This window comes from Podarcis erhardii, assembly GCF_964252035.2.
Source record: "Podarcis erhardii genome assembly, chromosome: 12".
NCBI lineage: Eukaryota > Metazoa > Chordata > Lepidosauria > Squamata > Lacertidae > Podarcis > Podarcis erhardii.
In genome coordinates, this window is record NC_138513.1 from 31,529,985 (window position 1) to 31,544,443 (window position 14,459).

Below are 14,459 nucleotides of genomic sequence, written 5' to 3' on the forward strand. Positions count from 1 at the left end.
ACAGTAGGGTTCTGATTCAGTAAATAGAAAGAGCAAGAGTGTATGTTTGTATTTTTTAAAAAGACAAGCACTGTACAGACTTGATGCTGGCTCTGAAACGAAGTCTATATGAGGGTTTCGATTAAAAAAAAAAAGGAGTCAAGCCATATTCTGAATTCTTTAAAGCTTGTAAAATAAGAAGTCTTTAACAAGCTCCGCTGCCTACTGTTTCAATCTTCTAGAAGCATTTATACAAGTTAGTAAAAACGACTCTATTCAACATATGTTATTTTCTCCAATGAGAAAAAAAAATGCGCACAGATGCACTCATGCATGCATATATATATATATATATATATATATATACACACACTCTTAAGATTCCTTAAAGGACACATTCGTTTGACACAAGCAACTGCTGCAAATGCCACATTAGTAACATGATGTGTACAAAGGAGCTCTTATGCATACAAGGCCATAGAGGAGTCACTTTCTTCGTTCTCAGTTTACACTTGTCACTACAGCATCAATAAATGACTTAACATATTCCAGTTTCCCTTCAGGCAGGCGAGATGCAATTGGAGGAGAACCTACCCAGGCAATATGGAGAACTTCAAATTACATTTGCCTACAGAGGTCAGCTGCTTGTACAAGGGAAGATGGTAGAACGTATCAATGGAAAATAAAGACAGAAATAATGGAGACCAGCGTACAAACATAGCTCTCTCTTGAATGCAAATGGGAAATGCAAATATAAGAAACTGGATTTTCTCCTACAGATTGAGCCACAACATGGCTATCTGCCCTCTCTCTCTTTTTTCTAGGTTTGCGCTGAATAAATGCCTTTTTCCTGTACCTTTCTTGTCTCTCCACCATTACTGTAATCAGCTACTTGGGTTGGCAGCTTGCCACACTGCTGCTAGCCTATATTTTCTTATATTGATTCTACTCCTGTTCATACTCTGACCTTAATCCAGGTTCAGCCAGATACCCATACCTTCTCCACTATCCTTTTAAAATCCAGTTAGGCTAAATACCTTTATTAGAACCAACCAAAATGTCACCAAGCCATAAACAAGCTATTTAGTTTTCCGGCTTGCAGAGGTTTATCTAGAAGCGGGAGGTCATGTAACCCCACCCCACCTGCCACAAAATAAAAGTCCCATTTTCAGGCGGTCGAAAGTAATCTTCCGGTTTGGATATCATCTGTGGCATGGGTAGGCAAAGTAAGGCCCGGGGGCCGGATCCAGCCCAATCGCCTTCTATATCCGGCCCACAGACGCTCCAGGAATCAGCATGTTTTTACATGAGTAGAATGTGTGCTTTTATTTAAAATGCATCTCTGGGTTATTTGTGGGGCATAGGAATTCGTTCATCCCCCCCAAAAAAAATATAGCCCGGCCCCCCAAAAGGTCTGAGGGACAGTGGACCGACCCCCTGCTGAAAAAGTTTGCTGACCCCTGATCTATGGCTAAACTTGGTATCCTCTAAGATACACAAAAAGCAGGGGAAGTTGTATTGCTCCATTAGAATGAATTAAAAATTTAGTCAGACAATTATTCAGGGGCGACCATAGCTCAGTGGTAGAGCTATGGGTCCCTGGTTCAATTCCTGGTACTAGGATGGGAATTTCCCATCTGAAATAATGGAGAGCTGTTGCAAGTCAGAGTAGGTAATACTATATGGACCAATACTGAGCCTCTACGTCTACAGAAGCTTCCTATATTCCTAGGACTAACCAAAATGTCACAAACAGAAGAGTTCCAAAACTTTTCTTCAAGTTGAAAGGTAAGAAAAAGTGTGGAGGAGAAGAGCTGGCTTGACAGTGAAGCCATAAAGGCAGTAAATTGTTCAAAAGCACTGGTTCCAAACATATACTATCCTTTTCATAGGTTCATTTGCCTTCCAACCTGGTCAGTGGCGTGACCTATTATGCTCTTCTGTGTAAGACAAGCAGTTAAAGTGGTACCTTGTTTACTGTAGAATTTCAAAAGTACATTGACATCTGGAAATCTCAAAGGTTTCACCAAGGCAAAATGAACAGACAATAACTTTCAGCCAAAAAGGAGGTATCACTGGACAACCCTCAGTGAGATACTTCTATTGTTAAACCTCCAGCTTGAGGAATCCAGTATACCCAAATCATCAATTTTTGTTGAATCCATCAATCTTTTGCTGAATTTGCTGGATTCTAAGTCTAGAGAGCTCCCATTGCTCAGTCCCTGCTCCTGCCCAACTAGCAGTTCGAAAGCATGTCAAAGTGCAAGTAGATAAATAGGTACTGCTCCAGCGGGAAGGTAAACGGTGTTTCTGTGCACTGCTCTGGTTCGCCAGAAGAGGCTTTGTCATGCTGGCCACATGACCTGGAAGCTGTACGCTGGCTCCCTTGGCCAATAAAGCAAGATGAGCACTGTAACCCCAGAGTCGGTCACGACTGGACCTAATGGTCAGGGGTCCCTTTTACCTTTACCTTTAAGTCTAGAGAAATAATCCTTTTTATTTATTTATTTATTTATTTAATAATATTTATTAAAAGTTTCCAGTTATAACAATATAAAAAAAACAAAACATCCAAATTTAAGATCTTATTTTCCGTAACATCTTTCCAGGACTTCCCCTCCCCTCCCCCTCTTATATTCCAATTCTTACAAATAAATTCAGCAATTTATTATCCCAAATTTTAACCTTATTATCATTAACCCAATTTAAAAATATTTTCCCATCTCCTAAGATCGACCTATTCCCTTCCGCGCGTTCCCCCCTTTAGTATACATAATAGATTAAAATAAATTAAATTTATTAGATTAAATTCCACTTTTCTCCTCCAGCTCAATCTTATAGTTTTCCATCGCGAAATTTCATAACTTTATCAAAATAGGGTTGCGCTCAATCTTAGATGTTAAGTCCTTTACTTTAGCTCCTCTACAACGGGGGCGGGGGGTTGACTTCCTTTTAACGCCTCCCCCGCTCGTTCCGAATTCGAGAAATAATCCTTTTTAATAGTACATTCAAATTCCGTGTTTCATATTGCTGACCCTCTACTTTACAGGCTTCCAATATACTAAGTAGAAAATTACCAACTTGATAATTTGAAGAGAGAGAAAATACAAAATATGTAGTATGAGGACCCACAGAACTTGTCCTATGCGTCTGATCATTTACACTTGTTTTCAGTGAATTCCAGCTCCTCTTGCCGCATGGCAAATTTCTTTTCAAACAGAGGGGACTATTAAAAGTAGTTTGTAATGTGGTGATCAGGTCAACAGAGACAGCAATTGTTTCACTCGGCTAGCATTAGCCCCTCTGCATGAGCCTACATATCTTTATGAATCTTGGATATGAAAATTCAGGGTTCTTTTTTATTTTTTCCTAATGAGTAGTACGTATATAGGCCAGCCTTCCCTAACCTCCAACATCAGGGAAAACACAAGTTTAGGGGGGGAAAGCTTACCACCAGAAACAGGGGCATCCATAAAAACAGCTCCCATTTTTTCAGCTTCTTTAGCTAGATCTTTTGAAACTGCAGGATCAATAGTACTGGAGTCTATTAGCAAAGAACCTTTCTTCACTTTCCTGAAGAAGAAAAAGAAGAAGCAAAAGACAAATAAGACAGAGAGCTTTGTAGATATGTAAAAAAGTCAACAAAATTAGCTTAATTTTTTTACTGATACCATCTGGCCTAGAGGCAACACAGCTTGAGTACAGAAGCTGGCACAATCAAATGAAGATCATAGCAGATATATAAAAAAAGTATCAATGAGATCTTCAATAAGGATATGCTATTTCATAAATTCACATTGGTAATTGGCTATAACACAATTTACCAGGGCATTCTGCCACTGACCTTAGGTGCCCATACTTGGAACAAAGGAATTTCTAAGAGATGCTCCTGTGTGAATCTTCTAAATTACAATTTATCAAGATGGTCAACTCTATCTGAATAGAGACAATGGTTTTCTTTCCCACTGCAGACGTTAATCAAAATAATAAGCTTGGCAATGCTGTTATCACTGCTGTTGTGAAGGGCCAGTGCTTCTCTTGCATATCTTCTGGCCTGGTACACACAAAGTTTTACTTAATTATAAACTATGGTTTAATGTGAATGATCAGCACACTGACGCAGCTCAAACATCCCCACTTCTCTCCCTCCTTCCCTCCCTCCCGCCATGAGCACAAAACAAACCAACAGCTGGTGTCACGCTACATGTGAACCAGAGAGGCTTCACAAACAACAGGAAGCCAGCCTACGGTTTGTTTCCTGCCTGACATGGCCAATTCAGCATAAGTGAAGCAGAGACTGTTGAGCAGCACACACAGCACACTGATCATTCGTGTTAAATCAGGCAGTTTTAACTATGGTTTAAAGTTAAGTGTAAACTGAATTCTTACCATCTACACTTCCTGCATTTAATTTCCTTTGCATTTCATTCACTTCTGAGTCCACGGTTTACAACTCTTTCCTCCTCTTTTATAACCATGTGTTATACACCTGCAACTGAGGATTATGCTTCATGCATCTGATGAAATGAACTCTAGTATAGTGGTACCTCGGAAGTCGAACGGGAATCCGTTCCGGAAGTCCGTTTGAATTCCAAAATGTTCGGAAATGAAAGCACGGCTGCGGATTGGCTGCAGCCAATCGGAAGCCGTGGAAGCCCCATCAGACATCCGGGTTCCAAAGAACGTTCGCAAACCGGAACACTCACTTCCAGGTTTGTGGCATTTGGGAGCCAAAACGTCTGAGTACAAGGTGTTCGGGAGCCAAGGTATGACTGTATATGAAAGCTTATACCATGGTAACATTTGCATCTGATGTACAAGATGTGACCGAGAGGTGATATAAATAAAAGAGTAAAAAAAAAAAAAGTCCAGTAGCACCTTAGAGACCAACTAAGTTTGTTCTGTGTATAAGCTTTCATGTCTCTAAGGTGCTACTGGACAGTTTTTTTATTTTGACTGCGTCAGACCAACACGGCTACCTACCTGAATCAAGAGGTGATATGATAGACATCTTAAAATATTTTGTGAACAGCCCTGAGATCTACAGGAATAGGGCAGTACAGTCATACCTGATGTTACATTTGTTTCATGATACGTTTTTTCAGGTTGCGTCCCGCGGCAACCCAGAAGTACTGGAAAGGGTTACTTCCGGGTTTCACCACTCGTGCATGCGCCAATGCACAAAATGACATCACGTGCATGTGCAGAAGCGGCGAATCACGACCTGCGCAGGCGCAGATGTGCCACTGCAGGTTGCGTTCTATTCATGTTGCAAACGGGCCTCAGGAAGGGATCCTGTTCGCAACCAGAGGTACCACTGTATACAAATTTAACAAATAAAAATATCCTAAATACTATTACATGGAAGATGGAGCAAGCTTGTTTTTTTGGCTGCTCCGGAGGGCAGGACCCAAACCAATGGATTCAAATTACATGAAAGGAGGCTGTGCCTAACCATTAGGAAAAACTTTCTGATGGTAAGAGCTGTTTGACAGTGGAATAGAAAATGGTGGACTCGCCTTCATCAGAGGTTTTTAAACAGAGGCCAGATGGTTGGACTGGATGACCCTTTGGGTCCCTTCCAAGCCGACAATTCTGTACTTTTGCTGCAGCAGACTAAGATGGCTACCCCTGGCTCTGAACACTTTTCTTCAAAGTCATCAAAATATCAACTTGTGTTATTAGAAATTCCTTACAATCTCCCCTTTGAGTTTCAACAGGGAAAAACACACACATGAAGGATTAAGATAATGGACTTCTAGCTATTATTTCTTTCCAGAGTACTGCAAGAGCAGCAAGATGTTGCATTTCTATACTAACGGGGATTAGTGCTCAAGTTTGGGGACAGACATGCATCTCTAGGAGTAAAAGTCTATTGCCAAATGCAGTTTGTTGCCATAGGTGCAGCAGGGAATTGTTTGCACACACGGATAGCTGATAGACACTATGTGCTTAGCAACGTTTTAATTCAGCAGGCAAGTAGAAAATGAATGCAAATAACACTCTAGGCAGAATGTAGCATAAAATGCTTTATTTTATTATTAAGCTTAGAAATGGGGGAGAGGAGGGAAGATAAGAGGAAATTCTCACTTCAGAATTCCATTGGAGCCTACGTAGACTTCTATTGCATTAGCATTAGATGGAAGCATCGTAATAATCCTGTCAGCTTTGTCCGCTACATCTGCTGGGGAATCTGTCACCTTTCAAGAAAGAGGGCGTAAGAAAAAGATCAGTGTTCTGTTGCCTATTGAAACAGAAGTTATCCTTTCATGTTTTATCGTTTCAACCTTTTAAGCAAGTATTACAAGTACTTCAGTAGAACGGAAACAGCACCGTGTAGCTAAGCCACAGAATCAGATGCGACAATGGAAGGGTGAAATCTTGCCGTATCCTCCCGCTCCTATGAATTTTAACAAGAGACAGCACAAACATGTAACAGCTGATTGGTTAGAAGGAGGGCATCATGGGTCCGGGCAGAGTACAAGTGACAGTAAGAACCCTTTATTTCAGGCATAGGCAAACTCAGCCCTCCGGATGTTTTGGGACTACAACTCCCATCATCCCTGACCACTGGTCCTGTTAGCTAGGGATGATGGGAGTTGTAATACCAAAACATCTGGAGGGCCGAGTTTGCCTATGTCTGTTTTATTTGTTCCATGATGCTAATTACTTCACAACCAAATCATCATTACCATATATGGTGCCAGCATTTCCCAAAATAGGCACATACATTTCATCTTAAGACATTCTAGTCAACTACAGCTTATCCATATAGTTACAAAAGAGGGGAAATAATGGGTTTAACCATCCAGGTGGGGAGCCTGTGACTTTCAATGACCAAAGGTTATGGGGGCTGTAGTCCAACAATTAGAGGCGTAGGGTAAGTAGGTCAGGATCAGAGCCACTTGACCCTACTCAAGCCTTTATCCCTCTCTTGCTTGTGCACATCAGGTGGAGAGTGAACTATTACTATTCTGAATTGAGAAATTATACCTGAACTTCACAAACCACAGCTTGAGTCTACAGTGGTACCTCTGTTTAAGAACAGCCTTGTTTACGAATGATTTGGTTTACGAACTCTGCAAAACCAGAAGTAGTGTCCCAGTTTGCAAACTCTACCTTGGTGTAAGAACGGAATCTGAACGGTGGAAGGGCACCAGCGGCGGGAGGCCTCATTAGGGAAAGCGCACCTCGGTTTAAGAACGGTTTTGGTTTAAGAACAGACTTCCAGAACGGATTAGGTTTGTGAACCGAGGTGCCACTGATGTCTGAACCAGGGCACAATCACACCCAACACACAGGAAGCACATATCACTCAGCCCAGACACTGGGATCCAGCACCAAAGGTTTTCTGGCAGTTCCCTCACTACGAGAAGTGAGGTGACAGGGAACCGAGTAGAGGGCCTTCTTGGTAGTTGTGCCTGCCCTGTGGAACACCCTCCTAGCAGATGTCAAGGAGATAAATAACTATACAGTTTTCAGAAGACATTTGAAGATAGCCCTGTATAAAGAAGTTTTTAATGTTTGATGTCTTACTGTGTTTTAACTTGTTGGAAGCTGCCCAGAGTGGACTTTTTTTTAATAACAATTCCTATCTTGAGATGGAATTAATGGAATTTCACAGCCCCCTTATGAAGTAAGATTCTTAAAATAAGATACCAACTACTATACCTGTGAGCCCAAGTCTTGAAATTCTTTACACGCTTCTGGAAATACATCATATGCTATGACAGGGTACCCATGTTTTACAAGGTTTTTCGCCATTGGATTTCCCATGTTGCCCAAACCAATGAATCCTACAGCAGTTTTGGAAGCCATTGCCCTAGAAGAGACTAAAGAACAGTTCCAAGAGTTTCAGCATTAGTAAATGATCTTGAAATACATTTCCATAACAAAAACAGATTGTACGGTTATTTGTGACCATCTACAGTAGCAATTTGATGCTGTTGTTCATTTCTGAGTTTGTAATAATAATTTATTATTTGTACCCCGCCCATCTGGCTGGGTTTTCCCCAGCCACTCTGGGCGGCTTCCACAGAGACCAAAAATACACTAAAATCTATTGTAAATTATTATGTCATATATTATTAGTACTATGTTTTGTCCCAGCTTCTCTGGTGCCTGCCATGGCAAGAGTTTTTATCTGCTACTAATATGCAATTGAAGACATCTGTACTATTCCTGTGTTTTATAATAGCCACTGTACCACGCACAGATAAAATCTATTTATGTTGTATTTCAGTTAGAATTTAAACTTGCTTGAACTTGTTCTTGCCATTTTTTTCATCTTTAAGAAAACTTTAATAAACACAGTATTTTTTTCTTATTCTTTAACAAATGTTTATCCTGGTGTATCTTTATAAACTCGTAACACCCAATAAATAATATTAATTTGTAATGGTTACCATTTTGAGTAATCTCATGTAAAAAAGAGATGCAAAATTATTTTAAGGTGTGCTTTGCGTGTTGCCTTTAACTCTCAGTTGCAGGGGCGTTTCTGCTTAAATTTCGTCATGTGAACGTAGTAATTCTAAAACACTTCCACTTGGTTACCCATCGTTCTTGGGTTACAGGGCAAAGAGAATGAGTTCAACCTTAATATGGACTGGCAGGAAAGATTGTACAAATTCCACGCATAGCTGATCCCTTTTCTTTTCCTGACTGCCAATCCAGCCAGTTAGTATCAGCTGTAATTCAAGACACAAACAGCTGTCCACCAGATGTTGAGATGTGCAAACTACTATCATATGGCAGTTTGTCTGCATGGACTAAAGATGCATTTTTTAAAAAGCTAATGGAGAACTTTCACACCACAGTTATTTAATGCCTTTCCCCAGCAGTCTGAAAGCTATCCTCTGGTGTTAGTAGAACATTCATGAAAATTAGGTAAATGACGGACACTCAAATGCCAAGAGTAGCCATCAACAGAATGAGAACCTGTAGCACTACAGGGCTATAGATGTAATTCAGAAAAAGTGTATTCAAGACCCACTGAAAAAAATCTTAGAGGCACTCAACTCTCAGTATTGCACTGTGCAGTCGTAACATAAGCGCTAGCTACTAGGCAAACATGAACAGAGAATGTTAGGCAACAGGATAAACAATAATTTCCTTTTCTAAATGAATACAATCCTAGCTTAGAGCCTGAATGCCATCTGTTCTCAGTTTGACTGCCAATTGTAAGAAACGTTGACTTAAAGCAAAATAAAATGGAGTAGAATCATACCAGGCATCATTATGAATGAATATCAAGCTTACATGAAATTTACCAAACTGCTCAACCTCAACAGCGTATGTAAAGAAAAATAGCATTCATATTGAAAAATCAGTGACAAGAGTAAATTGGAAGTGCTCCTTCTTAGATCAGTAGCATCTGAGTTATTAGTCTTCGGATGTTAAGCTCTTTCTTAGCCCCAACAGAAGACAGATGCAGCTGCTCTCCACACGATATTGTTGGTGCCATGATTAATACGCCAACATCTTGTATTAGACTTCCTGATCACAGTCCTAACCAGTTACCTCCAACAACTATCAAGCCAGCAGAAGATGTGCAAGCTGAGACAAACTGTTCTCTAACCATAGAAAGTTACCCGGAAGCAGTATTATTATAAATATTTTTAATAAATAGGGGTACAACAGTTTAGCAACAATACACAAGGCTTCTATTTCACACCTCGTTTCACACAGATAGGGGACCTGTAGCTCTTCACACGTTACTGGACTCCAACTTCCATCAGTCCCAGCTAGTATGGCTAATAGATAGGGTTAATGGGAGCTGTGGTCTAACTATAGCTGGAGAACCACATGCTCTCTACCTGCTTGATAGGGGGTTTGCGATGATAAAATGGGAAACAAGAAATCTGGTTTCCAGTCCTGTCACACAAAGATGCTAAAGTGTCGTCCCCCCCCCCCCAAGATATGGGGACAGGATAGTGAAAATCAGGAAACCAAACCTTCTATGTCACATGTTAAATCAGTAGCCATACAGACAAAGGGGCATACACAACAGAGATGCAGGCTCTGTTCCAGATGTTGAGGGACTACATCTTCCATCATCCCTTGCTAACTAAAACTAATGGGAATTGTAATCAAACATCTAGAGGGTTATGGATTCCCTAGGTAAAGGTAAAGGGACCCCTGACCATTAGGTCCAGTCGTGACCGACTCTGGGGTTGCGGCGCTCATCTCGCTTTACTGGCCGAGGGAGCCGGCGTACAGCTTCTGGGTCATGTGGCCAGCATGACTAAGCCGCTTCTGGCAAACCAGAGCAGCACACGGAAACACCGTTTACCCTCCTGCCGGAGCGGTCCCTATTTATCTACTTGCACTTTGATGTGCTTTCGAACTGCTAGGTTGGCAGGAGCAGGGACCGAGCAACGGGAGCTCACCCCATCGCAGGGATTCAAACCGCCGACCTTCTGATCGGCAAGTCCTAGGCTCTGTGGTTTAACCCACAGCGCCAACCGTGCCCCATATGGATTCCCTACCCCTGCAATATATTAAATAGTGCCAAACATGATTTGTGGAGAGGTTGATATCAAGGTCTTAGAGAGGGAAAAAGAACAAGCCCTGCTGAATAACAGCTGTTGTGGCTCCTGCAGGTGCAAATCCTGTCTCATTAACCTACACTGTCTATAGTGACTAGCAGCAGGTTTTCACGATTTCAGACAGCTCTTCTAGCACTATATAGGGGTGCTATAGATTCAGCCTAAGACCCCTTACATGCTGTCTATCCCTGAGCTACAGCAACTGACGGCTCCCGCATTTAAAAAAAAATGTAGTATTATTTATGTAATCATGTGACTTGGTCACAGAACAGCCAAGGATGACTTACAAAGGACAGTAAACATAAGGAACGAGTTTATTTCCACAGAAAAGAAGTCTAATTACCTTCATGTCATAAAGCCACTAGGAAATGAATGATGTGCGGCACCAATCCTATTCATGTTTACTTAAAAGTAAATACCACCACTGTGCTCTTTGGGGCTTGCTCATGAGCAACCATGTTTAGGATTTCAACTTTAATGCCATAAGCGTAATAAGCAAGCGAAGGAATTTCACACTGCTGAACAATCCAACAACTGTGTAAAGTGTGTGGATTTATGTGTGCATAAATACAGTATATAGCTCAGTTGTTAGAGCATGGGACTCTTAATCTTGGGGTCTTGGCTTTGAGACCCACATGGGGCAAAAGATTCCTGCGTCGCAGGAGAGAGTTGGACTAGATTACCCTCAGGGTCCCTTCCAATTCTACGATTCTAACATGACCAAAGACTTATTGACACATGATGGCAACAATATATAATATACATGCAAACATACATATATATTATAATATACATATATATTATAACCCATTGCTTATACAGTAATTTTGAAGTGCTCAAAGCGCTCAGTGTATATGTTCCTGGTAACCCATAAAACAACCCTGTAAAGCAAGCCAGCTTTATTATTATCATATTACAGATCTGGAGATGGGATGAGAAATGTTTTCCCTAAAGTCCGTGCATGAGTTCATGACAGAGGGGTGTTTTGAATTAAGGACTTTTGCACTCATAGGGCACACTTTTAATGATACAGAACTTCTATACACGTTCTACTGAGAACCCATTTAATTTATTGAAATTCACTATTATGCAGTCGCATGTTGTTCTATTCAAAGACACTAGGAATTTAAGTCATTTGGGAAGTTAAACAAGCACCACTGTATGTTGGATGTCAATAGCTTCACCCAATAAAACAAGCTGGTTTATACAAAGCCAGGCTTTTGCTTGTAAGACAGCATGCAAGCCTTTTGATAGCACAGAGCTCCTTATCAAAAAGAATGGAAAAATACACACAGAGATTGATTAAGGACAAACGAGAGGGTTTTAAAACATTTTCTTTTATATTATTTGGCGTTACTAATAACCTAACTAAGGCAGACAAGTAAAAGCATTCAATTAAACTTGCTCCTTTAAAGATGAGAAAGTACCCTGCAATCCTAGATACTATACACTTATCTCAGAGCAAACTCCATGGAATTCAGACGTTGGATTGTGCTGCAGCATGAATATCGCTTGTGCAAACCCGCAAGGCTATGGCTAACTTTACAAAAAGGATAGTGTACATGGTACAACAACACTAACCACACCTGTACCAAGTTTTACATGTATGTATAAAACTGTCCAGGATCACAGCAATTAATAAAATGCCTAGTTCTCTGCGAGAAAATCAGTATTATGTGAAAAGCAAATGTGAGCAGATTATAAATACCATTAACTCGATACGTTAGGTCACTAGCGTCACATAAACTTTTGTGGCCTGTTTTAAACACGGTGCATGTTATTTTAAGTAAACATGTTAAAGTATTTATTACACTGGCCTTCTCTTCAGCCGACCGTATGTTCTGATATTAGCCCAATATAATTTTACAGCTTGTGTGGGTTTTAACAGCGCGGGTACAATACTTGTAAAGGGCGCAAAATGCAAGTCATACAACCTTGCCTTTCCTTCTGATCAGCACCTTGCAAGCCTATGCAAACTTTAGACCAGGAGGTTGGGGGGGGGGGGAGCAAAAATAAAAGCAGGCTAGCTCTGGAGAAGCAAGACCCAGATGTCATCGTTAAGGAAGGCTGCATTTCTAACGCACCATTTCTTTGCAACCTGATTTACTGCCTATGCAGTTGCCAATAAGTTTGGGCAAAGGGCTGTCAGACCCCTGGACCTGGTGACAAGGCGAGGGGCTGTGGGGTGGAGGGGGAAACAGTAGCCCCTTCTCCCCTCGGGGCTTCCTTAGGAAGAGGCCAGGCCCTTCTGCTGCTGCTGCTCCTCTGCAAGGATCCGCCAGCAGCTCAGCCGAGCTCATGCCCGCAGCCCGGCGCTCCTTACCCATCGCCACGCTGCCCACGCAGACCCTCCTCTGCCTGCGCAACCAACTGGCGGAGCCTCTCAGCACCAGAGCCGCTGCCATGCTGCCAGCCCGCCTCCGCGCCGCCGCGACCTCCAGCTCAGGCGCCGCCCACCTCCGCCCGCCGCTCCCCTTCGCTCTCACTCGCGGCCGCCGAGCACGGGAGGAGGCGGGCGGCGGGAGTGGCGGCCTCGCCAGCCAACCGCCGCGCCCCACGGGAGGCCAAGCGCCAATCGGAGCCAAGCTGTGCCCGGCTGTGACCCGCCGGGGCTACACCCACCCAGACCCAAGCAGAAGCAGCAGAGCAGTCCCCCCCCCCCCCCCGTTAGAGGCAGGGATCGCCCTGCTGGGAGGATCTGGCCTGGATCCCTCCCTTACCCGGAGGAACCTCCTCTTTGCAGGCAGCGATCCCTTGCTTTGATGCAAGATCTGCCTCCTACCACCTCACTTTCAGATGAGGCTTTGCTCTGGGACAGCTGTCAGTCAAAAGGGGATATCCCCCCTCCTTGCAGCTGCAAATTGCAATTCGAGGGACGCTTACTTGGGGGGTGGAAATGGGCGGGACGTGCGCGAGATGGGGCTGCACGTTTTGTGGTCTTCTGCAACCCCCTATGCATGTTTATTTGCAGGTCTCTCCGGGTTCAGTTTCTATGTGTGCCTAAACTAGGCGCTGAGTCTCCCTGAATTCAGTAGTTAGTGGGTGTAGGATGGCGACCTTACTCCCAGGTAAGTGCGGGTGACTTGCTAACTTGGGAGTAACGCCTGGTGTGGAATTTGCAACGCTGTCCTAATAATTGTTGTTGTTGTTTAGTCGTATAGTCGTGTCCGACTCTTCGTGACCCCATGGACCAGAGCACGCCAGGCACTTCTGTCTTCCACTGCCTCCCGCAGTTTGGTCAAACTCATGCTGGTAGCTTCCAGAACACTGTCCAACCATCTCGTCCTCTGTCGTCCCCTTCTCCTTGTGCCCTCCATCTTTCCCAACATCAGGGTCTTTTCCAGGGAGTCTTCTCTTCTCATGAGGTGGCCAAAGTATTGGAGCCTCAGCTTCAGGATCTGTCCTTCCAGTGAGCACTCAGGGCTGATTTCCTTCAGAATGGAGAGGTTTGATCTTCTTGCAGTCCATGGGACTCTCGAGAGTCTCCTCCAGCACCACAATTAAAAAGCATCAATTCTTCAGCGATCAGCCTTCTTTATAGTCCAGCTCTCACTTCCATACATCACTACTGGGAAAACTATAGCTTTAACTATACAGACCATTGTTGGCAAGGTGATGCTCGGAATTAAGTCACGTTGAGTTCAGTGGGGCTTACTCCCAGCCTCGGGTTTGAATAAACCTATTCCGTCAGTGATGCTTCCCTGCTTTCTTGTGTAACGCTAGCTCAGTGTGGCTGTGTTCAGTTTAGAGAACTGCTGCACCAGATAAGGGGAACTGGCTGTAGCTATTTCCAACTTTAAAATTGCTTCACTGGTCTATTGAGTATTTTAAACTATGGACATTGGCTTGCAGAGAATATTCACACAAGATGGATACGATTCAAAACATCATCAGAAAGTTGCATAACAAACAATGGAAAGAGATGTATCATCT

The 14,459-nt window shown here is 42.7% G+C and overlaps 1 protein-coding gene across 1 annotated transcript in view; it reads right to left on the reverse strand.

Annotated features, from left to right (window-relative positions):
- Positions 1-13,002, reverse strand: part of HIBADH (3-hydroxyisobutyrate dehydrogenase) — a 74,590-nt gene extending 61,588 nt beyond the window's left edge. Inside the window, exons 1-4 of the mRNA XM_081833856.1 lie at positions 12,850-13,002; positions 7,651-7,811; positions 6,070-6,179; positions 3,431-3,552 (exon numbers count right to left, since the gene is read on the reverse strand). Of these exons, the coding sequence (XP_081689982.1) occupies positions 3,431-3,552; positions 6,070-6,179; positions 7,651-7,811; positions 12,850-12,931 (475 nt within the window). The 5' untranslated portion in view covers positions 12,932-13,002. The remainder of the gene's footprint in view (positions 1-3,430; positions 3,553-6,069; positions 6,180-7,650; positions 7,812-12,849) is intronic.
- Positions 13,003-14,459: the final 1,457 nt, after the last annotated feature.